This window comes from Bos taurus, chromosome 13 (assembly GCF_002263795.3).
Source record: "Bos taurus isolate L1 Dominette 01449 registration number 42190680 breed Hereford chromosome 13, ARS-UCD2.0, whole genome shotgun sequence".
NCBI classification, from domain to species: domain Eukaryota; kingdom Metazoa; phylum Chordata; class Mammalia; order Artiodactyla; family Bovidae; genus Bos; species Bos taurus.
In genome coordinates this window covers 46,436,656-46,462,940 of record NC_037340.1, presented here as the reverse complement: position 1 = coordinate 46,462,940, position 26,285 = coordinate 46,436,656, and the positions used below count along the sequence as shown (strand labels likewise).

The 26,285-nt window shown below is 41.7% G+C and overlaps 1 protein-coding gene, 1 long non-coding RNA gene and 1 pseudogene across 10 annotated transcripts in view; 2 read left to right on the top strand and 1 right to left on the bottom strand.

The window, feature by feature from the left end:
- Positions 1-26,285, bottom strand: part of LARP4B (La ribonucleoprotein 4B) — a 91,297-nt gene that overhangs the window by 17,672 nt on the left and 47,340 nt on the right. For 6 of the 9 annotated variants that reach the window (XM_025000382.2, XM_025000381.1, NM_001205573.3 and 3 more), the window contains 4 exons: positions 22,049-22,187; positions 21,681-21,821; positions 2,628-2,706; positions 1,810-1,946 (listed from right to left, as the gene is read on the bottom strand). In XM_025000382.2, the coding sequence (XP_024856150.1) occupies positions 1,810-1,946; positions 2,628-2,706; positions 21,681-21,821; positions 22,049-22,187 (496 nt within the window). Of the gene's footprint in view, positions 1-1,809; positions 1,947-2,627; positions 2,707-16,804; positions 19,256-21,680; positions 21,822-22,048; positions 22,188-25,403; positions 25,693-26,285 lie in introns of those variants that run through there. The other 3 variants (XM_059892460.1, XR_009496777.1, XM_025000380.2) reach the window with 3 other exon arrangements.
- LOC132346916 (small ribosomal subunit protein eS12-like) lies at positions 6,570-8,614 on the top strand (annotated as a pseudogene).
- LOC112449304 (uncharacterized) lies at positions 22,183-26,283 on the top strand. Its single transcript, XR_003037819.2, has 2 exons — positions 22,183-23,607; positions 25,686-26,283. It is a non-coding gene; the product is annotated as an uncharacterized lncRNA (long non-coding RNA).

The window sequence follows — 26,285 nt, the reverse complement described above, 5'->3', positions numbered from 1 at the left end:
AAAATGTTGATTTCTGAAAATCACATGGAAATGCCAGCACTTAGAAAAGCCAAGACCAAGCTGGAGATTCACAATTACTCTAAGAATGACAACACAATGAAGCCAGTACCACCCGCCCGCACGCTGCAGCAATGGCATCAAGACAGACAGATGGAGGACAGATACAAGGCCCAGGGAGTTTACCCTGGCAACTGGCCCAAAGGCAGTGCCCTGGGGAAAGAGGAACCTTCTCAATAAATGGACGGAAATGGCAGCACATGCACATGCAACGGGGTAGAGAGCCCCCACCACATACAAGAATCAGCTGACAACGGACCACAGACCTAACAGTGTAAGCCCTAAAACTACGAACTTCTGGGAGAAAACCCCAGAAACATGACCTTGGATTAAACAAGATTTCTTAGGTACTACGCCAAAAGCAAGATCTATAAAAGAAAAAAATTAATAAACTGGGCTGTATAAAAAATTCAAAACTCTGCTTTTCAAAGACACTATTAGGAGAACAAAGAGAAGCCACAGACTGGGAGAATATATTTGCAAACCATATTTCTAATAAGGACTTAAATATAGATCATATATCTAAAATTGCATACATATACATGCCCCTCAAATCTCAGCTGTAAGAAAACTAAAAAAATAAAAGAAAAAGAAAACAGAAGTGAGGCATCTGAATAGACACCTCAGCAACGAAGCACCTGAAAGATGGCTCAATGTCATCAGGTGCTAAAGAAACAGAAATTAAAAACACAATGAGACACCATCACACACCTGCTAGAAAACCTAGAACAGCCCCTCTGTGAAGGAGGCCTTGCAGGGGCACCAGGAGACCCTAGGCAGTAGTGTCTGTAATCCTGACAGTGGTAAAGCTTTTGCCAATGCACACGGCATGATTGACTCAACCGTACCCTTTAAATATACCTAGTTCACGATGTATCGATTATATCTCAGTACAGGAGAAGGCAATGGCAACCCACTCCAGTACTTTCCCATCCATAGGAAAATCCCATGGATGGAAGAGCCCGGTAGGCTGCGGTGCATGGGGTCACTAGGAGTCAGACACGACTGAGCAACTTCACTTTCACTTTTCCTTTCATGCATTGGAAAAGGAAATGGCAACCCACTCCAGTGTTCTTGTCTGGAGAATCCCAGGGACGGGGGAGCCTGATGGGGTGCCGTCTGTGGGGTCGCACAGAGTCGGACATGACTGAAGTGACTTAGCAGCAGCCAGCAGCACAGTGGCTTTTAAAAACAAATAAAATGGTAAAGTTGTGGAACCTCCGTCTGCAAAGTACACAAGGAAGTTCACACCTAAAATAGCCACCCTTTCTGAATTCCCATGGGTCTCTGAAGTAACCGTGAAACTTCCCTTTGACATGGCCAAATGTCCAAGAAATAACTTCATTCACAATGTGCTGTTAAGGAACAACACAATAATATATCACCAGTACTTCAGCAGGAAGCAGGAATTTGAAAAGAACTCCTCGGACAGGGCGTGCTGATTCACACATAAAGGGCATGCTCCTTCACCCTGAAGAGCTCTTGACTGCACCTCTCATTCACACTCTTCCCGCTAGCCGGTTCGACTCTCAGCACCCATAACCTAGGATGCGCCTGAGGCTGTGGTTCCACAGCACACTGACGCCCAGTGCGACGTGCGCCTCACCAGACTGTCAGAAAGTCTGGAGGGTGACAAAGGCACCACTTGCCGTCGAGTCCTTAGCACGAATAGCTGTGCCTCTAAGTGTCACGCTGGCCAGAAAAATGCCATCTGGACCATGGACGACACAGCCTGGACTGCAGTCCACTTACATCTCAGCACCTCAACAATCAGGTCCATGTCGGTGCTGAGCTTCTTGATGTGGTCCAGGTTAGCTACTGTGGTGATTGGCACGTACTGGTCACTGTCCATCTGTGATATAAGGTACATGTCACTAGCAAGGTTCTCCCTGCAGAAAGAAGACAATCTTTCTTAGTTCACAGCTTTTTAATTTTTCACAGCTTTATTAAAAGGAAGCTTCATGAGAGGAAATGAGCGTGTACGATGTACTCTGCTATTTGCCATCTCTCTGACCTTGGGTCAATTTTGTCAAAGACATCTGGGGAAGCAGAGAGAGCAAGTGTACTGCAGTTTATACAATCAAAATCAGTAAGCAAGTCAATCTTTAAAAAATTATTTCTAGCTTATCTTTGTTCTAAAAAAGTGTTTGAGAAGCTTATTAAAAATAGAAACACACTTCTTAAAGTAAGGAAACCCAGATGAGAGAATGAGAAAGTAAGAAAAATGTGAAAAGGCCAAGAAAAGCTGGTGCCCAGAGTGCTTGTGGTTCGGGCTGAACAGCTATCAGAGAGGCTATGGCTCCACCCCTGGCCTCCAGCTTCTGCAGCAGAGGCTGGAAAAGCAGGGAAGTAACCAACAGCACGACCTCATCACCACCTGTGAGACTGACCACCTACGGCCCCACCCCCGAAGTCTGATTCCAGGGGCACGGGACGGCAATAGGAGACCTTGACTTCCTACAGATGGAGGTACAGACACAGATGTTAACATGTAAAGTACTACATCTAGACAGAGTAACAACATACAACACCTTAGGTACCAGGTGCTAGAAAAACACTACCATCCTTACCTAGACAAGCAGAATTCCAATGTCTTTTTAAGTACTTCCCGGGGGTCTTCCTGGCTTTCTGGTTGAGAATCATTCCCTCCTACATAAAGGCAAAGGAAAAATGGCTTAAATTCACCAAGCACTTGATTCAGTATAGCAATTTTAATGGTTTCAATATACATAGTAATTTATCTATGTAATAGCAAATTAAAAAAATTATTTTACAAGGAAATCATATAGGCAAACAAAAGGAAACAAAAAATCCCTTACCCCCCAATACAAAAACAGTTTCAAAAATAACCTGAGGAGTAAGATTTATTAGCAAAGTTTAGCAGGAGCTTTTGTCTCAATTCAAAAAGGATTTACAGGTGACCTACAAGCAGATAAGATGCTAAAAATATAATAAAATATAAAGGAAATAAAGTGACTAAAGAGTTTTTAGACACAACTATATATATTTGCATGGCATAATAATACATGCAGGATTTCCTAACAAGAGACACTTGCATTTTAAAAGTCAAAGTTAAAGACCATCAAAAGCAAAGACAGAGTGGAAACATTGATGACAAAGAGACAGCACATGTTTTATGTAAAGAGCTTCAATAAAATCTATCTCCCACCAGGAAAAAAACAAACCAAAACAAACAAAACTAATGGACCTAATGAGACTGAAAATTAGAAATAAGCCTTGAAGCCACAGTCACATTCCATCCCTTCATCCAGAAAGGGCTCTCATGCACACATGTTCAAGTCCATACTGAACAGATAGCACTGCCTCCTGAGACACCTCCTGCGTGCTGGGCACTGCTGCAGAGCTGCCTGTGTGTGTGCTGTGTGCTCACTCATGTCTGATCTTCGTGACTCTTTGAACTGTAGCCTGCCAGGCTCCTCTGTCCACTGGATTCTCCAGACAAGAATACTGGATTCTCCAGACAAGAATACTGGAGTGGGCTGCCATGCTTTTCTGCAGGGGATCTTTCTAACCCAGGGATCAAACCCATGTCTCCTGCATCTCCTGCACTAGCAGGCGGGTTCTTTACCACTGAGCCACCTGGGAAGCCCCAGTAGAGCTCCTTACTCAGCCTCAAAGAGGCAGTCTCTGCTCTTAGAAGGAGGCAATCAATAGCCAAATAAGTAAACAGTAAACAGGTAGAATCGGACACAAAGGAGAAAAGCATAGGGCACAAGCAGACTCAATGCAGAAGGAATAATCAGCAAGCTCGAAAACAGGTCATATGAAATTAGTCAGCTAGAGGAACACAAAGAAAAAAGAATGAAGAACAAGGAAGAAAGCCTACCTGACTTGTGATACACAACCAGCAGTATTTCTGTACACTAACAACAAACTATCCGAAGAAGAAACTAAGAAAACGATCCCACTCACAACTGCAAGTGAAAGAATTAAATATCCAGGAATAAATCTAACCAAAAGGAGAAAGATCTGTAAGCTGGAAACCTGGAGGTACTGATGAAAGAAATTAAAGACAAATAAATGAAAACATATCCCCATTTCTTGGGTTAGAAGAATACTGTGAAGATCTCCATGTAAAAATATTCCAAGCAATCTACAGATTCAATGCAATCAATCCTTATCAAAATTCTAATGGCATTTTTTGCATAAGTACATCAAACAACCCTACAATTTGCATGAAACCAAAAGACTGAATAGCGAAAGAAATCTTGAGTAAGAAGCACAATGCTGGAAGCATCACACTTCCTGACTCCAAACTACTTTGAAAAGCTATAGTTATCAAAAAAATATGCTATTGGCATAAAATAGACATACAGACCAATGGAATAGAACTGAGAACCCAGAGATAAACCCACATGCATGTGACCAGCTGATCTTCAACAAGGCTGCCAAGAATACTTAAGGAGAAAGGACAATTTCTTTAATAAATAATGCTGGGAAAACTGACAGCCACATGCAAGAGAATTAATGGAACCCTTATTTTACCTCATATACAAAAACCAACTCAAAATGATTTAAAGACTTAGATGTAAGAGCTGAAACTTAAAGACTTACATTAAGAGCTGAAACTGTATAACTTAAAAAAAAGAAACAGCCAATGTAAAAAAAAATGTCCTAGCAATCAGACTTGGCAACAATCTTTTTGGATATAACACCCAAAGCACAGGCAACAAAAGCAAAAATAAACATGGGGACTACATTCCATTAATAAGGTTTTGTACAGGAGAACAAGATGGCAGATGAGTAGGTGGACATGGAGTACATCTCCTTCCACAGATACATCAGGAATGCACCTTCAGACACAGAAGTGCACGCAGAACACAGGCTGAGAGCGGACAGGAGGACCTGACCAGAGGGAAAGAATATACAGAACCACGCAAAACTTGATATCAAGCCCTGAGCCTTTGGAGTGGGAGCACTGATTCCAAGACTCTAGACTACCAGAGAACTAACCCCAGGGAGTATCAAATAGAGAGAACGCACACAAAGGAAACCACGTGAATACAAGCCCTGGCATCACCTAGCCATCGGTAGCACCCTGTGCAGGACTCCTCATCTAATCAACAAACAAAACAAAAATACAAACTCAATCATCAGCAGACAGGATTACCACCTCACTTAGCATTGCTCATCAGAGGAAAAACACACACACACTCAGCACAAATCTCACCCTATATGAAGCTGACACAAACACTGGACCAACCTTACAAGGGCAGAAACCAAAAGGAAGAAAGAATTCAACCTTCAAGCCTGGGAAAAGGAGACCTCAAACACAGTAAGTTAAAAAAAAAAAAAATAATAATGAAAAGGCAGAGAAATACTACACAAATGAAGGAACAAACCAGAAGGACAGAAGTCCAAATAAATGAAGAGGAAATAGGCAAACTACATGAAAAAGAATTCAGAATAATGATAGTAAAGATGATCAAAAACCTTGAAAACAGAATGGAGAAAATGCAAGAATCAATTAACAAAGACCCACAAGAATTAAAGAATAAACATAAAGAGACAAACAACACAATTACTGAAATTAAAAATATTCTAGAAGGAATCAATAGCAGACTATCTGAAACAGAAGAACGAATCAGTGAGCTGGAAGATAAAATGGTGGAAATAACTTCTGAAGAGCAGAATAAGTAAAAAGAATGAAAAGAATTCAGGATAGTCTCAGAGACCTCTCAGACAATATCAAACACACCAACATTCGAATTATAGGGGTCCCAGAAGAAGAAGAGAAAAAGAGAGTGTATGAGAAAACTTTTGAAGAGATTATAGTTGAAAATTTCTCCAACATGGAAAAGGAAATAGTCAATCAAGGCCAAGAGGCACAAAGAGTCCCATACAAGATAAACCCAAGGAGAAACATGCCAAGACACATACTAATCAAACTAACAAAGACTCAGCACAAAGAAAGAATATTAAAAGCAGCAAGGGAGAAGCAACAAGCAACATACAAGGGAAACCCCATACACTTAACAGCTGATCTTTCAGCAGAATCTCTGTAAGCCAGAAGAGAATGGCAGGATATATTTAAAGGACTGAAAGGGAAAAATCTACAACCAAGATTACAGTACCCAGGCAAGGATCTCATTCAAAACTGATGGAGAAATGTAGTTTTTCAGACAAGCAAAAGTTAAAAGAATTCAGTACCACCAAACCACCTTTACAACAAATGTTAAAGGGACTTCTATAGTCAAAAAACACAAGAGAAGAAGAAAGATCTACAAAATCAACCCCAAACAATTAAGAAAATGGCAATAGGAAAATATATATCAATAATTACTTTATTATTTTTTTTTCAATAATTACTTTAAATGTAAGTGGATTAAATGCTCCAACCAAAAGACACAGACTGGCTGAATGGATACAAAAACAAAACCCATATATATGCTGTCTACAAGAAACCCACTTCAGACCTAAAGACACATACAAACTGAAAGTGAGAGGATGGAAAAATATATTCCATGCAAATGGGAAGCAAAAGAAAGCTGGAGTAGTAATACTCGTATCAGACAAAATAGACCTTAAAATAAAGAAGATTACAAGAGATAAGGAAGGACACTACATAATGATCAAGGGATCAATCTAAGAGGAAGATACCCTCTTGGGTGCAATATCTATGCACCCAACATAAAGCACCTCAACACATAAGACAAACACTAACAGACATAAAAGGAGAAATTGACAGTAGCACAGTAGTAGGAGACTTTACCACCCCACTCACACCAATGGACAGATCATCAAGAGAATAGTAATAAGGAAATACAAGTCTTAAATGATACATTAGATGAGTTGGATCTCATTGATATCTTCAGGACATTCCATCCAAATGCAAAAGAATACACTGTCTTCTCAAGTGTACACGGAACATATTCAGGATAGACCACATCTTGGGTCACAAATCAAACCTCAGTAAATTTAAGAAAACTGAAATTGTATCAAGCATCTTCTCTGATCACAATGCTATGAGACTAGATATCAATTACAAGAAAAAACTGTAAGAAACACAAACACATGGAGATTAAACAACACATTTCTAAATAACCAACAGGTTACTGAAGAAATCAAAAGGGAAATCAAAAAATTTCTAGAAACAAATGATAATGAAAACACAACTCAAAACCTATGGGATGCAGTGAAAGCAGTTCTAAGAGGGAAGTTTATAGCAATACAATCCCACCTCAAGAAACAAGAAAAACATCAAATGACAACCTAACTTTACACCTAAAACAACTGGAAAAAGAAAAATAAAAAAGCAACCAAAATTAGTAGAAGGAAAGAAATCAAAAGATCGAAACAGAAATGAATGAAAAAGAAATGAAAGAAACAACAAGTAAAGGTTAATAAAACTAAAAGCTGGTTCTTTGAGAAGATAAACAAATTGACAAGCCTTTAGCCAGACTCATCAAGAAAAAAAGAGAGAAGGATCAAATCAACAGAATTAGAAATGGAAAAGAAGTCACAACAGACAATGCAGAAATACAAAGGAATGTAAGAGACTATCATGAACAACTATATGACAATAAAATGGATAACCTGGAAGAAACGGACAGATTCTTAGAAAAGTTCAATCTCCCAAGACTGAACCAGGAAGAAATAGAAATTATGAACAACCCAAACACTGAAATTGAAGCTGTGATCAAAAATCTCCCAAAAAACAAAAGCCCAGGACCAGACGGCTTCACAGGAGAATTCTATCAAACATTTAGAGAAGATCTAATGCCTATCCTTCTAAAACTCGTTCAGAAAATTGCAGAGGAAGGAACATTTCCAACCTCATTCTACGAGGCCACCACCACCCTGATACCAAAACCAGACAAACAGAGCACAAAAAAAGAAAACTACAGGCCGATATCACTGATGAACATGGATGCAAAAATCCTCAACAAACTTTTAGCAAACAGAATTCAGTAACACATCAAAAAGCTTGCTTTTTCCCTGCTGCCATGGAGCCGTGTGGAGGCGGAGGTTCGGGTGCATTAAAGATTCGGCTCCACCTATAACCCACTGCCATGGCCGAGAAAGGCATTGCTGCTGGAGGCGTAGTGGACATTAATACTGCTCTGCAAGAGATGCTGAACACTGCCCTCATCCACTATGGCTTAGCACGTGGAATTCACGAAACTGCCAAAGCCTTAAACAAGCGTCAAGCCCATCTACGTGTGCTTGCATCCAACTGTGATGAGCCTATGTATTTCAAGTTGGTGGAGGTCCTTTGTGTTGAGCATCAAATCAACCTGATTAATGTTGATAACAAGAAACTAGGGGAATGGGTAGGCCTCTGCAAAACTGACAGAGAGGGAAAACCCCGTAAAGTGGTTGGGTGCAGTTATGTGGTGGTTAAGGACTATGGCAGAGTCCCAGGCCAAGGATGTCATCAAGGAACACTTCAAATGCAAGAAATGGTGAAATAAAAAAATGAGTTCTTGGGAAAAAAAAAAGCTCATACATCATGATCAAGTTGGGTTTATTCCAGGAATAAAGGAATAAAGGATTCTTTAATACATGCAAATCAATCAATGTGATACACCATATTAAAAAATTGAAAGATAAAAACCATATGATAATCTCAATAGATGCAGAAAAAGCCTTTGACAAAGTTCAGCACCCATTTATGATTAAAACTCTTCAAAAAATGGGCATAGAAGGAACCTACCTCAACATAATAAAAGCCATATATGATAAGCCTACAGCAAACATTATTTTCACTGGTGAAAAACTGAAAACATTCCCTCAAGATCAGGAAAAAGATAAAGGTGTCTACTTTCACCACTATTATTCAACACAGTTCTTGAAATTCTAGCTATAGCAGTCAAAGAAGAAAAAGAAATAAAAGGAATCCAAATTGGAAAAGAAGTAAAGCTCACACTGTTTGCAGATGACATGATACTGTACCTAGGAAACCCTAAAGATACTATCAGAAAATTACTAGAAAAGAAGAAGCAAAGCTCTCACGGTTTGCAGATGACATGATACTGTACCTGCTGCTGCTAAGTCACCTCAGTCGTGTCCGACTCCATGTGACCCCATAGACGGCAGCCCACCAGGCTCCCCCGTCCCTGGGATTCTCCAGGCAAGAACACTGGAGTGGGTTGCCATTTCCTTCTCCAATGCATGAAAGCGAAGTCGCTCAGTCGTGTCTGACTCATAGCGACCCCATGGACTGCAGCCTTCCAGGCTCCCCCGTCCATGGGATTTTCCAGGCCAGAGTACTGAAGTGGGGTGCCATTGCCTTCTCCAATACTGTACCTATGAAACCCTAAAGATACTATCAGGAAATTACTAGAGCTAATTACTAGTGAATTTAGCAAAGTTACAAGATACAAAATTAATACACAGAAATCACTTGCATTTCTATATACAACAATGAAAACTCAGAAAGAGAAACTAAGGAATCAATCCCATTCACCACAGCAACAAAAAGAATTAAATATCTAGGAATAAACTTACCTGAGACAAAAGAACTGTACACAGAAATTTATAAGACACTAATGAAAGAAATCAAAGACAACATAAACAGATGCAGAGATATTCCATGTTCTCGGATAGGAAGAATCAATATTGTGAAAATGACTATACTACCAAACGCAATCTACAGATTCAATGCAATCCCTATCAAATTAGCAATGGCATTTTTCACAGAGCTAGAACATAAAATTTCACAATTCATATGGAAACACAAAAGACCCCAAATAGCCAAAAGCAGTCTTGAAAAAGAAGAATGGAGCTGGAGGAATCAACCTTCCTGACTTTAGATTATACTACAAAGCTACAGACGTTAAGACAGTATGGTACTGGCACAAAAACAGAAATATAGAACAATGGAACAAGATAGAAAACCCAGAAACAAACTCATGTACTTCTGGGTACCTTATTTTTGACAAAGGAGACAAGAATATACAATGGGGCAAAGACAGACTCTTCAATAAATGGTGCTGGGAAAACCGGACAGCTACATATAAAAGAATGAAATTAGAACACTTCCTAACACCACACAAAGATAAACTCAAAATGGACTGAAGACCTAAATGTAAGACCAGAAATATAAAACTCTTAGAGGAAAACATAGGCAGAACACTTGATGACATAAATCAAAGCAAGATCCTCTACAACCTATGTCTTAGGGTAACAGGAAAAAAAAAAAACAAAAGTAAACAAGTGGGACCTGATGAAACTTAATAGCTTTTGCACAGCAAAGGAAACTATAAGCAAAGTGAAAAGACAACCCTCAGAATGGGAGAAAATAATAGCAAATGAAACAACTGACAAAGGATTAATTTCCCAAATATAAAAGCAGCTCAAACAACTCAATGCCAAAAAAACAAACAACCCAATCAAAAAGTGGGAAAAGACTTAAACAGGCATTTCTCCAAAGAAGACAAACAGATGGCTAACAAACACATGAAAAGATGCTCAACATTACTCATTATTGGAGAAATGCAAAACAAAAACACAATGAGATATCACCTCACACTGGTCAGAATGGCCCTCATCAAAAAGTCTACAAACAATAAATACTGGAGAGGATGTGGAGAAAAGGAACACTTTTGCACTGCTGGTGGGAAAGTAAACTGATACAGCCACTATGGAAGATGGTATGGAGATTCCTTAAAAAACTAGGAATAAAACCACCATATGACCCAGCAATCCCACTCCTAGGCATATACCCTGAGGAAACCAAAATTGAAAAAGACACATGTATACCATTGTTCACTGCAGCACTATTTACAATAGCTAGAACATGGAAGCAACCTAGATGTCCATCGACAGATGCATGGATAAAGAAGTTGTGGTACATATACACAATGGAGTATTACTCAACCATAAAAAGGATTGCATTTGAGTCAGTTCTGATGAGGTGGATGAACCTAGAACCTATTATAGACAGTGAAGTGAGTCAGAAAGAGAAAGACAAATATTGTATTCTAATCACCGACTCGATGGACTTGAGTTTGGTGAACTCCGGGAGTTGGTGATGGACAGGGAGGCCTCTGGCGTGCTGCAATTCATGGGGTTGCAAAGAGTTGGACACGACTGAGTGACTGCACTGAACTGAACTGAATGCATATACACGGAATCTAGAAAAATGGTACTGAAGAATTTATTTATTGGGCAGCAATGGAGAAAACAGATTTGGAGAATAGACTTATGGATATGGGGAGAGGGTGAGATGTATGGAATGAGTAACATGGAAACTTACATTACCATATATAAAACAGATAGCCAATGGGAATTTGCTGTATGGCTCAGGAAACTCAAATAGGGGCTCTGTATCAATCTAGATGGGTAGGATGGGGCGGGAGATGGGAGAGAGGTTAAAAAAGGAGGGGATATATGTATACCTATGTTTCTGAACTGCATTTCTGGAGAAGACTCTTGAGAGTCCCATGGACTGCAAGGAGATCCAACCAGTCCATCCTAAAGGAGATCAGCCCTGGGTGTTCTTTGGAAGGACTGATGCTGACGCTGAAACTGCAATACTTTGGCCACCTCATGTGAAGAGCAGACTCATTAAAAAAGACCCTAATGCTGGGAGGGATTGGGGGCAGGAGGAGAGGGGATGACAGAGGATGAGATGGCTGGATGGCATCACTGACTCGATGGACGTGAGTCTGAGTGAACTCCGGGAGTTGGTGATGGACAGGGAGGCCTGGCGTGCTGCAATTCACGGGGTCGCAAAGAGTCAGACGACTGAGTGACTGAACTGAACTGAACTGGCTGATTCATGTTGAGGTTTGACAGAAAACAATAAAATTCTGTAACGCAATTATCCTTCAATAAAAAAAAATTTTTTTTAATCTCAAAAAAAACACCTTTTGTACAGTAAAGGATACCATCAACAAAATGAAAAAAACAACCTACTGAACAGGAGAAAATATTTACAAATCATGTACCTGACAAGGGGTTAATATTCAAAATACATAAGGAACTAATATAACTCAGTAGCAAAAAAAAAAAAAAAAAAAACAACCTATGATTAAAAGAAACAATGGGTAAAGGACTTAAACAGAGAGTTTCTCAAAGAAGACATACAGATAGCCAAGCAGCACATGAAAAGATGTTCAACATCTCTAATCATTAGGGGACTACAAGTCAAAAACCAAAATGAGGACCACTGCTCACCTGTCAAAACTGTCATTATCCAAAAAAAAAGGTAACAAATGACAAGTGTGGGAAGGATGTCAAGAAAAGGGCGCGCTGCCCCACCCCTGCCCCGTGTATTACTGGTGGGGACGTAAACTGGCACAGCCACCACGGAAAAGTGTGGAGGTTCTTCAAAAATTAAAATAGCACAACCACATGATCCACGAGTCCCATTACCGGGCATACACACAAAGGAAAGGAGCTCAGAGTCTCAAAGATCTGCCTGCACCTCCATGTTTACAAGGACTATTTATAATACCCAAGACATGGAAACCTCCCACGTGTCTATCAATGGGTGAATGGATAAAAAAAATGTGTCTGTGTGTGTGTGTCTGTCTATATATAGTCCAGGGCATGGAACAATGCAGGGACAGAGCATACCAGGAGGGTGCCCAGAGACGTGGGAAACCCCTGGACGCAGGCGCATATGGGATCACGAAAGAGTCAGACACGATTTAGTGACTGAACAACAAATATACACACACAATATATACACAGTGGAGTATTATTCCACAAGAAACCCGACCAACATACAACAACATGGATGAATTTAGAGACTACTGTGCTAAGTGAAATAAGTCAGAAAGAACCCCCCAAAGCTACACAATGCCACTTATATGAGGAATCTAAAAAAGTTGTGAACATACAGAACCAGAGGGTAGAGCCATGGCTGCCAGGGGTTGGAGGCAGGAAATGGAAAGACGCTGCTTTAAGAATACAAACGTTCAGTTGTAAGACATAAGCTCTGGGATCTACTGTATAGCATGGTGACTATAGTTAATAATGCTGTACTGTATACTTGAACTTTGCCAAGAGAGCAGATCTTAAGTGTTCTCAGCATTCCAATGGGAAAAAAAAGTATATGAGGTGATAGCTATTAAACCATCATGTTGCTATACACCTTAAGTATAATTAACATTTACTTGTCAATTACACCTAAATAAAAAGAGAAAGAAAACTGTAACCTCCCACCATTTACTCATCATGACCTGTCTTCTCCATGGTGTGCATCACCCTCTCACATTATCTAACGTGAACATAAGTATATTCTGTGTATGATGACAGTCTGTCTCTGCCCGAATGGATGTAAGCACCCAGAGAACAGGAGCTTTCACCAATCGTATGCACTGAGTCCCAAGTACATCTGGCACATGGTGGATTTTAAATATCTTTTTTATTAAAAAAACAAACAAACCAGTTTTCTAGATGTAGAGCATTAGCTCCTGAGAGAGACACAAGGATGGCCTGGGCTCAGGGAGCAGACAGAAGCCCGAAGGTCCCTGAGTCCAGGGTGTGGGACAATGCAGGAACAGAGCACACCAAGAGGGCACCCAGAGGTGCAAGGCACCCCTGGAGGCAGGCGCACGTTCCCTGCATAGCACAGGCACGAGGACTCCCTGAGGCCAGGGAAGGATCACATCAAAGGAAGGAGGGAGCTCACGCCTCCTGCTCTGCCCTCATGAACACTTCATGGACACTCCTGAAGTGTAGGCTGGCACAGTGACAGGACTGCATGTAGAAGGGAATAAAAAGAGTAACTTCACAGTTGAGAAAGCTAATAATAAACCTACTTCAGCCAGCTGGTCACGGTCAACAACAGCAGCAATAAATCATGTTGGCAGTATGTACTCTTAATGTGATGGGATGAAAATGGCTCTTGACTTCTGTGGTATTCCTTCCCTCAAACCCACCATGGTAAGAAAAACATCACACAAATTCCAGTATCATGCAAAATAACTGAGCAGTACTCCTCAAAATTAAATAACTGAGCCGTACTCCTCAAAATTATCAAGGTCATCAAAAACAAGTAACCTCTGAGAAGCTGTTACAGGCAAGAGAGCCTAAGAACACAAGTCACCACATGTAATATGGTGTCCTGGGACAGAAAAATGTCAATAGGTGAAATGCACCAATTCTGGTTCAGAAACTGTGGCAAATGCATCATACGAATATAAGGTGTTAACAGGAGAAAACGAATGCTGGGTCTATGGGAACTCTCTGTACTCCATCTGCTCAATTTTCCTGTAAGTCGAAAGCTATTCTCAAACAACTAGCAAGGTAAGAGACTCAAATCTAACCATATTAATTACCATAGTAAACGTTAACATTCTAAATGCCTGAATTAAAGTCAGATCCTGGAACTAACAGGATCTGACTTATTATCCAAATACTGGTTCTTTGAGATGAATAAAATTCACAAACGTCTACCCAGACTAACTATGGGGAGAGGGGGAGAGAAGACAAGAATTACCAACAACAGGAATGAGTGCTATGACATGACAACGAATTTTATAGATACTCAAAGGATAAATAGAGTACTGTGAGCAATTCTATGCAATAACTTGGACAATTTAGATGAAATGGACAAAGTACGTAAGTAGAGACATAAGAAACCAAAGCTCTCTCAAGAAGAAATAAACCTGGTTAGCCCTATATAAAAAACCAAACAAAGTGTAGCTGACAATTTTCCCACAATCAATATTCTACATTTGGATGGCTTCATTTTTCATTTAAGGAAGAAATAAACTCTTCCCAAAAATTCAGTAGGAGGGAAAACATCAAAATAAACCTACAGACCAACATCCCTCATGAACGCAGGCGTACAAATTCTAAGCAGAATTATGGCCAATCCAATCCAATAATATATGAGAAATGTATAACATCCTGACTCAGTGAGGCATACCCCAGGAATTTAAGGTTGGTTAAACATTTTCTAAAAATCAATGTAATTTATCTTAACACACACACACAAAAAATACAATACAAAAAAAAAAAAATACAATCATTGCCACAGATGAAGAAAAAGCATGACAAATTCCTCTTTAACCATTCCTCCTCAAAACTCTCAGCAGATCATAACAGAAGGGGATCTGGTCCGCCCAGCAAAGGCCACAAACACAAAACCAAGAGCACCATTGTACTTAATGGCAAAAGACAATGCCCACCCCCGCTCACCATCAGTCAGATATTTGCTCTTACCACATCTGTAATTTCTTACCACATCTGCTCTTTCACCTCTGTAATGAAAGGTCTATTCAGTGCAATGAGGCAAGATAAATAAATAAAAGGAACTAGATTAGAGAGGAAATAAAACTGGATTTACTCACAGATAACACCAGTCCATGTAGAACATCCAATGGAATCTACAAAATAGTTTCTAAAACTAATATGTGAGCTTAATAAGCATTCAGGGTATGATTCCAATTTATACAAGTTAGTATATTTCTATCTATTAGTAACAAATAGTTGCAGATTGAATTTTTAAGAACCACTTACAATAGTATTCTTGCCTGGAGAATCCCATGGACCAAGGAGCCTGGTAGGTTATAGTCCATGGGGTCACAAAGAATCGGACACAACTAAGTGACTAACATACACTTTTACAATAGCACCAAAAAATATGAAATACTTAATGATAAACTTAACAGAAGATGCGAAAAGCCAGCAGGCTGAAAACTGAAACATACAGTGAAAAATACAGTCAAGAGAGACTAAAGATCTGAACAAGCAGAGACATATACCACGTCAGTCATGAACAGCAAGCCAAGATGCCAATCTTCTCCAACTCATCTACAGAGTCAATGAAATTTCAATAAAAATCTCAGCACGCTACAGAAATTGACCAGGTCACCTGAATTTGCATGGAAATGGAAAGGACCTAGATCAGCCAAAATAAGTCTGAAAAAGAACAAAATTGGAAGGCTAAATAATACTACCTGCTTTTAAAGCATTATTTACAGTAATTAAAACAGTGTGGTTTTGTTGTCCAATCAGACTGATGAGGAAGAGACAGTCCAGGGACAAACCCACATACTCAGGGACAAATGATTCTGACAAAGGCACAAAGGCAGTGCAGTGGGGAAGGGCAGGAGAGTCTGTCTGACAAATGCTACTGGAACAACTGAGTATCTATTAATACATGTGCTGGGGGGAGGGGAAGAACTCTGCTTCACACCTCCCACCACATACAAAAATTAATTAAAAAGGGACCACAGACCTAAAAAATGTAAAACCATGTAACTGGGACTTTCCTGGTGGTACAGTGGTTAAGAATCTGCCTGCCAACAGTGGTTAAGAATCTGCCTGCCAACACATGAGACATGGGTTTGATCTAGGTCTGGCAAGATCCCACACTGCAGAGCAACTAAGCCCTCAGGCGGTAACTACTGAGCCTGAAGTACTGCAGCTACTGAAGTCCACGCCCCTAGAGAAATGTCCACGCACAGCAACCAAGCACAGCTCTGACTGAGCCTGAGTGCTGCAGCTACTGAAGTCCACCCCCCTAGGGGAAAGTCCATGCCACAACCAAGAGCAGCTCCCACTCACCCCAACTGGAGAAAGCCTGTGCACAGCGATGAATAGCTGGTGCAGCCAAAAATAATTTTAAATAAAAAAAAATACAACTTAAACAGCAGAAAACATTTGTGACCCTGGATTAAAAGATTTTGTAGCAACAACATGAAAAGCAAGGTCCATAACTCCACAATGTAAAAGGTTTTAAACTTTTACTTTTCAAAAGATACTATTAGGAGAACAAAAAGACAAGCCACAGACTGGAAGGATGTATTTGCAAGTTACATACTGATAAAGACTTCTGTCCAAGGAACTCTCAACTCAACAATCAGATCAGATCAGATCAGTTGCTCAGTTGTGTCCGACTCTTGCGACCCCATGAATCGCAGCACACCAGGCCTCCCTGTCCATCACCAACTCCTGGAGTTCACTCAGACTCACGTCCATCGAGTCAGTGATGCCATCCAGCCATCTCATCCTCTGTCATCCCCTTCTCCTCCTGCCCCCAATCCCTCCCAGCATCAGAGTCTTTTCCAATGAGTCAACTCTTCGCATGAGGTGGCCAGAGTACTGGAGTTTCAGCTTTAGCATCAGTCCTTCCAAAGAAATCCCAGGGCTGATCTCCTTCAGAATGGACTGGTTGGATCTCCTTGCAGTCCAAGGGACTCTCAAAGAGTCTTCTCCAACATCACAGTTCAAAAGCATCAATTCTTCGGCGCTCAGCCTTCTTCACAGTCCAACTCTCACATCCATACATGACCACAGGAAAAACCATAGCCTTGACTAGACGGACCTTTGTTGGCAAAGTAATGTCTCTGCTTTTGAATATGCTATCTAGGTTGGTCATAACTTTCCTTCCAAGGAGTAAGCGTCTTTTAATTTCATGGCTGCAGTCACCATCTGTAGTGATTTTGGAGCCCAAAAAAATAAAGCCTGACACTGTTTCCACTGTTTCCCCATCTATTTCCCATGAAGTGATGGGACCGGATGCCATGATCTTCGTTTTCTGAATGTTGAGTTTTAAGCCAACTTTTTCACTCTCCACTTTCACCTTGATCAAGAGGCTTTTTAGTTCCTCTTCACTTTCTGCCATAAGGGTGGTGTCATCTGCACATCTGAGGATATTGATATTTCTCCTGGCAATCTTGATTCCAGCTTGTGTTTCTTCCAGTCCAGCATTTCTCATGATGTACTCTGCATATAAGTTAAATAAACAGGGTGACAACATACAGCCTTGACCAACTCCTTTTCCTATCTGGAACCAGTCTGTTGTTCCATGTCCAGTTCTAACTGTTGCTTCCTGACCTGCATACAAATTTCTCAAGAGGCAGATCAGGTGGTCTGGTATTCCCATCTCTTTCAGAATTTTCCATAGTTTATTGTGATCCACACAGTCAAAGGCTTTGGCATAGTCAATAAAGCAGAAATAGATGTTTTTCTGGAACTCTCTTGCTTTTTCCATGATCCAGCGGATGTTGGCAATTTGATCTCTGGTTCAATAATAAATCAATCCAATTAAGAAAATGGGCAAAAGACTTGAACAGACCCGTCACTGAAGAAACATACACACTTGAAAAGATGTTTGACACCATTAGTCACTAGGGAAATATGAAGTAAATCCACAGGAAGATTCTACTACCAAACTTTTGGAATGGTTAACATTAAAAAGACTGTTGGTATCAAGTGCCAGCAGTGGTGTGGAGCAGCAGAGGCTGTGAGCACTGCAAGTGGGGGTGCAAGGGGACAGCTATGGAACACAGCTCTATCAATTCTTAAAAAAGATAAGCCAACGCCTAGCGGATGACCCATCTACTCCATTCCTGGGTATTTACCCAAAAGGAATGAAAACAGATGTACACACAAAGCCTTGTTTATAAATGTCCATTGTACCTTATTTGTAACAGCCCCAACTGAAAACAATCCAAACATGCATCAACAGGTGAATAAAAAAACAAACTATGATAGGTAATGGAATGGAACACTACTAGGTCCAAAAAGTAAAGGCCCCAAAATGTTACCACTTGAATGAATCTCAAAACAAGTAAGTAAAAAAGCCTCACAAAAAGAGCACATACTGTAAAACTCTTTACATACAATTCCAGACTAAAGTGCAGTGACAGAAAGCAGATGAGTAGTTGGCTGGGGCAGGGTGTGGGCAGGAGGAAGGGCACAGGCAGTCTCTGTGGTAGCCGGCACGACTCTGTCATGACTGGAGGTGGTTTCTCAGGTGTCTACCCAGCAAATCCAACTGGAAGAATCAGCGAGTCAGTTCTAGAATGATGTGAATACTGCTTCAAGCTAAGGAAAATAAAGCTTACAGAGAAAGCAAGGATATTCCAAACGTGATGTTTACGGTACACCAGTGGTGCCTCATTAGTGCTCTACACCCCCAAGGTTGGCAGGTGTGAAATGGCCATCCAGGTGCTCGACTGCAGTGCTGTGGGGCAAGTCTGAAACCATGAATGGAAAATGAGACCACTCTACATTGCAACACTTGTCTTCTTCAGCCACATCTGTCTATCTGCTCAGAACAGACAGAGTAGGTAGAGAATTACATTTAAACAAGTCAGAGGCATCTGCTAAGCAACTATGAAGGAAGTTAGATGCAAGGAAGTAGTTGAAATGATGGTCTATGTAATCCAGGCAGAGTGACGAGGGAAGTGAGGGGCCAGGCGGGGACGGGAACGTGGTCACAAAGGCCAGCAGCAACCGTGCAGACGAGGTCTTTCTGGGTCCTCTTCTAGGGGAAAATAAATACTTAACGTCAAACACTTACACAGTACTTAATTAATAACCTTTCGTACATAACCCTACAGCTGGTGGTAAGAAAGGGAAGGCAGGCTTTCTCAGTCATGCAACCTTCTCTAGACAGTGACACGGGGGCCTGAACACAGTCCTTGTGCAGCCACTCTGCTAAGTGTTGGCAGCCAATCTGGGGGAGCTGCTTCTCTGCACTCACACGTGCCCATATGACCATCAATAACAAGCGTGCAGCCTATTCCTCAGGTCTTCTGGGGTCTTAAACTGTCTGGTCTTTTAGATTAAGGCAGAAACAAAATCAGAGGTGAGCAACTGTTGTCCCATTACCCACGGGCATTTCTATGCTGGCCCACACCCTGCACCCCAAAAGAGAACTCCCTTCTTTTTCTTCTGAAATGCTTGAAATACTCCTTTCACAAAGAACCACCTCCTCCTGGGTTTGACTCAATTTCAACATGAACGTTTCCTGTCTGCACTTCTCCTGGCACTTTGCCTTCTCGTCAGCCTCATCCTCTCCTACTCAAATCTGACCTGCCTTTCGGGAACTATTCGGGTCTTACATTCCCCTGAGGCCTCCAGACCGGCACCCCTCACCTCTGCATCAGCAGGAGAGTCAGTTTACAGAAGAACCAAAGGAACCAGTGAAAGGTACATTGTTTAGGGACAGGTTTAACAGGCAGAACTTTTAAAGCACATCAATGTCTGGATGGGGTGATGGCAGCCACTGATAGTACCTTTGTGCACAGAGGAGTGGATAGGAAGCTGCCTGGGGCTCTGATGGTGAGCTGGGACCACCAAGCATGCACCCCAGCTCACTCCGGCCCCTCGTGCTCTGGCCTACTCTCCACTAGTGTGGAGAAGCCATTGCAGGAAGGGGGTGGGGTGCACACACATTTAGAGGGAATGGAACCAGCTCGAACCCAACCCTCAAGGCTTCTTTCTGCTTCAGCACCAATGACTGAGGAGTATGTTTCAAATGAAAGGGGAAAAAACTAACGAAATAGAGATAAATAGCAGATTAAAAAAAATCAAAGTATTAGTAATAAGAATGCTAACTGAAGTTGGGAAAAGGAATACATGAACACAGTGAGAATTTTAACAAGAAACTAGGAAATAATTTTTTAAAAAGCAGCAGTCAGAGCTGAAGAATACAATAACAGAAATGAAAAACAGTGTAAGGACTGAAAACAGATCAAGTAACACAAAAAAACTCACAAGTGACCGGGAAGACAGAATAACGGAAACTACTCAATAAGAATAGCAAAGAACCACTTCAGCTATTTTTAAAAATAAGGATAGTTTAAGGGGCCTCTGGGACAACATCAAGTATACTAAAACCACATTACAGAGGTTCCAGAAAAAGAAGAGACAGAGAAGGTAAAATATGCATCTGATGAAATCATGGCTGGAAACTTCCCAAAGCTGAAGAAACAGATATCCAGGAACAGGAAGCACGGAGGGTCCCATTCCAAACGAGATGGAACTCAGAGACCCACACCAAGACACGTCATAATTAGAATGGCAAAAGTTACAGATAAAGAGGATTCTAAAGGAAGCAAGAGAAAAACAAGGAGTTACAATCAAGGGAACCTTCATAAGGCTATCAACTGACTTTTCAGCAGAAACTCTGCAGGCCAGAAGGGAGTGGCAGGATACGTATCAATGGCTGAAAGGTAAAACTTGTAACCTCCATTACTCTACCCAGCAAGATAATCATTTGGAATTGAAGAAAAGATTAAAGAGCTTCTCAGACATGAAGAATCTAAAAGAATTCATCAGTACTAAACCTGCACTGAAGAAATGTTGAAGGGTCTTCTCCAAGTGGAAAAGAAGAACCTATAGGAAAGGGAAACCCCACTAGGAAAGGCAGATACATAGCAAGGACTGAAGATTATTTATGTAAGTCAGTATACAGATTAAAATACAAATTGTAGATACAACTGTAACTACAAGTCATACACAGATTAAAATACAAACTGCAGAAGCAACTATAGCTACCAGTCGTATACAGATTAAAATACAAACTGTACAAGCAACTACAACTATATACAATTAAGGGAGAGATAAGAATTCGCAAAATGACATAACAAAACAAAATGTGGGGGAAGGGAGTAAAAATGTACATCTTTTAGAATGTGTCTCAACTTAACTGACTATCAGTCATTTCTATTAACAAGTAGATAAAGTTACAGGTCAACATATATGAGGAACACTGTAACCACAAATCTGAAAACCTACAATAGCCACACAGAAGCCAGAGAGAAAAGAACACAAGCATGCCACCAAAGAAATCATCAAACCACAAGGAAAGAAACAAAGAAGAGGAAGAAATGAACAAAGAACTGAAAGTGCAACATAAAGCAGCCCATACTCTACATGAAAATGAAATCATAAAACAGCTTTACCTGTCTCACCACTTTCAGGCGGTGACTCATACTCTGAGTGGTCCAGACCCAAAGTGCTCATGGCTGTCTGGTCTGATTCCTGTAGATCTGACAGCCCAACATTGTCATGACTTTTGTCACCATCACCGTTGGTGTCCAATCCTGTAATTAAGAATTTCAACCCAAGAGGAGGGGTTAGAAGAACAGCTTTTTCTTAAAACAAAGACTTACACCTGCAGTTACTGACCTTTTCAACTTGATTGTGAGAGACCTCAGGGTTCATAAATACTGTCACCAACCATGACACAGATCTTAAACACTTTCCCAAAAGTGAACTCAAAGGAAACAAGGCTGCAGCCCAGAGCAGAGGCCCAGCCCCGCCCACTCACCGAGGTGGCCACGGCCAGGTGGCGCCTCCCAGACGGTGCTCACACCGCCATCTGCAGCTCCACGCGCTTCCAGCTGTAACAGTGGAGTGCCCCATACTTTTGCATTAGGGTTTAGCTCTGAAACTTTGGCTGTTGGTACCTAAGAAAAAATATGATGTGTTTATTTGCATCCAAATTCCAATCACTGCAATTTTACTTACTAATTCAGAGTTAAAACATATCCATGCTAGAGAATTTATGTGAAAAAGGCTGAACCTATTTACACGTACTTTTAGGGAGAAATCAGATGCAAAAGTGATCCAAGTTGATGCACTCAGAACTCCACTCACCAGATGTTAATTTCTTACCAAGTGAAAGGCACTCAAGAAATGGGAATCAAAGTCCTGCCTTCATGGGGTATCTGATCAACTTTTTTAACTGGTGACTCAGTTATTTCTCTGGTCCAGACTACCCAACACAATTCAAACATTTGCAAATCTGAGAACCGATGGATGAAACTCTAAAATAAAGCTTGAACACTGCTAAAGGTTAAAGGCCATAGAAAATGAAAGAGTCATGGTGGAGAGGCACCAGATGCGGACACCCTGTGACTGTGCCCATTTCCAGTCACGTGACCCCCAGGCTGTTCCAAAAACACTGGCCCTCGACTCCCTGGGCTCATCTGTCAGAACACTCCCAGACGTCTGCTCGGCTGGCTCACACCTTTGCGTCCCTTGGGGACTGCTAGGGTCTTTCCTGGCACACCTCACTAAACCCACCACCACCCTTGAATTTTCTCTCTCCTGCTTACAAATCCTGAAGAGTCCCCCAAATCTAAAAGAAGCTGATGTCCTGGGGCAGCCACCCCAATTCCTAAGCAAGCCTGGCCACGACCTGCATTCTCCAGGCACTGCACGTCACAACCCCACCAAGCAGGGCCAGGGCTGCAAGAGGGGAAAAGGCCGGGTCCCAGGAGCCCAGGCAGCAGCTCCACGCTGGGAGCAGCCTCCTGGTGCCACCCAGAAAGATCATCTCTAAGGCCAGTGCACCATGATGAGCCGAGTAGGAAACAAAACATGTGGGTCAACAACCTTAAAAAAAAAAAAGAAAAAACATCATAAATTCACTCTAGCTGGGATGACTGACACTTGCAGTGAAAAAACGATTTGTGAAACTGAGGTAGAGGCTGATATGGATAAAGTTATAGAGTATCCTCTGCCCATACCTCGAGGCATGGACAATAAACATCACGCCCAGAACCAGGCACCTATGTGAGGGCTGATCTGGAGTCCTTCTAAATTTTAAGTACCAGACAGGGCAAAGAACAGGGTACCCCTTCTCCTTCAAAAATGTTTCCCTCAAGAAGCACTGAGTCTTCAAGCTCCCTTCTTATGTGACATCTAAACGTCCAGCTCATTGCTGGACTCTGCTCCTGCACGTCCACCTGTGTCTTCAACACACACTTCTGACATCCTCAGTGAGCGCCAGGCACAGCACGAGGTGGTCCGGGAACAAGGACTGCACCAAGCACAGTACAGACAACCTCCACACCTCATGGGCACCACTGCCCTCCTCAGCAGGTACACCTTTTCTCTCTGTTCTCTTTTTCTTCAAATTGAGGCCTTTATTCCTTCCTATACTAATACTCTCATAACCCACCTCTTCTGGTTACACCCAGTCTCGTTCTCCCACGTGACACACGTCAAGTTTTCCACCCACGGAACAGACCCCTGACCTCATGGACACACTATACATTCTCTAAATTCCTAACTCCAACCTGCACTTTGCATGAGGTCTTCCTCGTTTTTAGCACCACCTGCAGTTGGCTATACTGCATCACCAACACACATTTTACAGCTAACACACACAGAGTCCTGGAAACACACTGCCCACAAACAGCATCCTGAAAGCCACGCAGGCCTCGGGCTCCTCCCGCTCCGCTCGCCCATAAGGCATGTCCTGTCCTCCCCATAGGCTCCCGGCGTCCACTCTGGGCACACTCTAAGGCACACACACTCTGGGCACACTAACACCTGCAGTCCTGAGCCCAGCAGGGAGCTGCCTGAGAAACATGTGGGAGGAACCAATGTTTCGTGATGTAATAACATAAAATTCTACTTTCTACTATTTGACAACTTGTGCAAGGCTTTATGCCACAGCTGACCGGAACACTATCCGTGCACAAGTGACTACTTCTACAGTAGGCAATCAGGCATCAGGGGCTTCACACAATCTCCAGCAGCCAGTCAGGATTCAAGGGATATTCTGAGGTATGACAGGGATACAAGAACGGAGATGTGACAGCCAGCTGGGTGCCAGGCACACCCCACGCACACACCTGAGTCATGACAGCCCCATGACACAAGTAAGGAAACCAAGGCAGAGGAAGGTTAAGTAACTCACCCACAAAAATGATCCTAATTAGAAAACTGTGTTCTAATATCAAGAAAACAAAACATTTATCAAGAGCTCATTAACTTCTTGTAACTCACATGAGAAACAACTTGTACTAAACAAATACATTTCTTCAAAATGCAGCTATTTTCCTGCAGTCACAGGGACCTCCAACTGATTATCAACAATTCAAGTTTCATCTGTGTGGCTTCCTAAGTCTTATTTTTCCCCTGAAAAGTCATGGCCAAGCAATAGTTGGTAGAACTAGCAGTGAGCTGACCTTAATGGCCACATTCTGAAGCCATTCTACACAAATGACCCGTGTTACTCTTTGAAGAGTGCAGTATCCCCAAACTTTGACACTCAAAGAAACACTACCCCTCAGTGCTATGCTCCATTAACAGAAATAAATAACCTACCAACTCACACACTTTGGCCAGGAAATAAAACCATCCCACTGACAAGTTAGTGAGTAGGAACCAGAACACCGAGTATCAGAGGAGGGGGAGGCAGATGGAGAATGTAAGACAGGTGAGATATGGAAGGGAAAGAAATGCCCATTTTCTAAAGTTTAAGTGAGCCTGGACTAGTCCTGGATTGGCACTAAGTTTAGCAATTCAGAGCAATTCAAAGACTTCACAATCATGACATCTATAACTCTGGCTTGTTACCTGTAAAACAGCATAGTAGCAGCTATAATGAGATGTCTGCACAGGCACTTAGGACTGGAGTTTCGAACAAAAAGCAGTACCAGTAAGTGTAGCGTGTCAGGTGAGCACACTGTCAGGCACATGGCGCAGCTGACAGCTAACTCAGAGCAGCGCACACGCACCTCACCCTCCCGTGCAAGAGCAGGAGCCATGTGTGCTCCACCTGAGAGACAGGTGTGGACAGCTGGGGAGAGCTGTCAGCCACGTCCACTGAGGGAAGTGGTTAAGTGGTGCTCGCCTCCAGAACTACTGTAGGAATAAAACTGACTAACCTGAACGTAACTGTTTCGGGAAAAACTCCCAAATCTGAGCATGAAATAGAAAGAAAGGAGGTTAGTGGATAAATTACAGAATTTAATTTCTACTTGCTTGTTTCCAAATAATAGGCATAATATTTGAGCCACAACTATCTGTTCACTATTACTATTTCTCTTGCCTAATACAACAAAAACCACTAAAAATAAACAGATTGAATGAATGCTATTTTGCTACTACAAATATACGTGCCCAAAGGACTGCATCAAGAACAAGACTAACTTCTTGTTTCTTGAAAGTTTGCATTTATTACAGAAATTCTAGGAAGATGCTCAAACAACCTGCTTGGTGCAGGATCACATGCTGGTTTGGTTCTCCCAAACCAGTGGGGCCTGGGCAGTGAGGGTCTCAAAGCCCTGCAGGTGCTTCTGATGAGAAGAGGGAACCGACATCCTGGAGCCAGTTAAAAGCATCAAGCGTACCTCCCTGGACGACTGCCAAGCAAAAGCAGTAGAAAGCAGATTTCAACTCCTCTGTGTTCTCCAAGTGTAACCTTCTGCGTGATTTTAAACATCCAATGGGCCAAATGTTTGTTCCACTCCACAAGGAGCCAGTGGTGAGGACAGGATGGATGAAAACAGGGCAGGGCAGCCTCCACGGACAGCCACGCCTGATGACCTGTACCACAGGCACTAGTGATCCTAGCTTCAATATACTACGAGGAAACCGAATTGACACTCTGCAGTTTGGAAATGATTAAACTGCTGCTATACTAACTTCGTTTTATAACAACATTGAAACAACTAACAATTGTTTAGAATAAATCTTTGTTAATTCCAAGTTAAAAAGCAAAATGAAAGATTAGCACATCACAGCAATAAAAACTGATACAGCATACT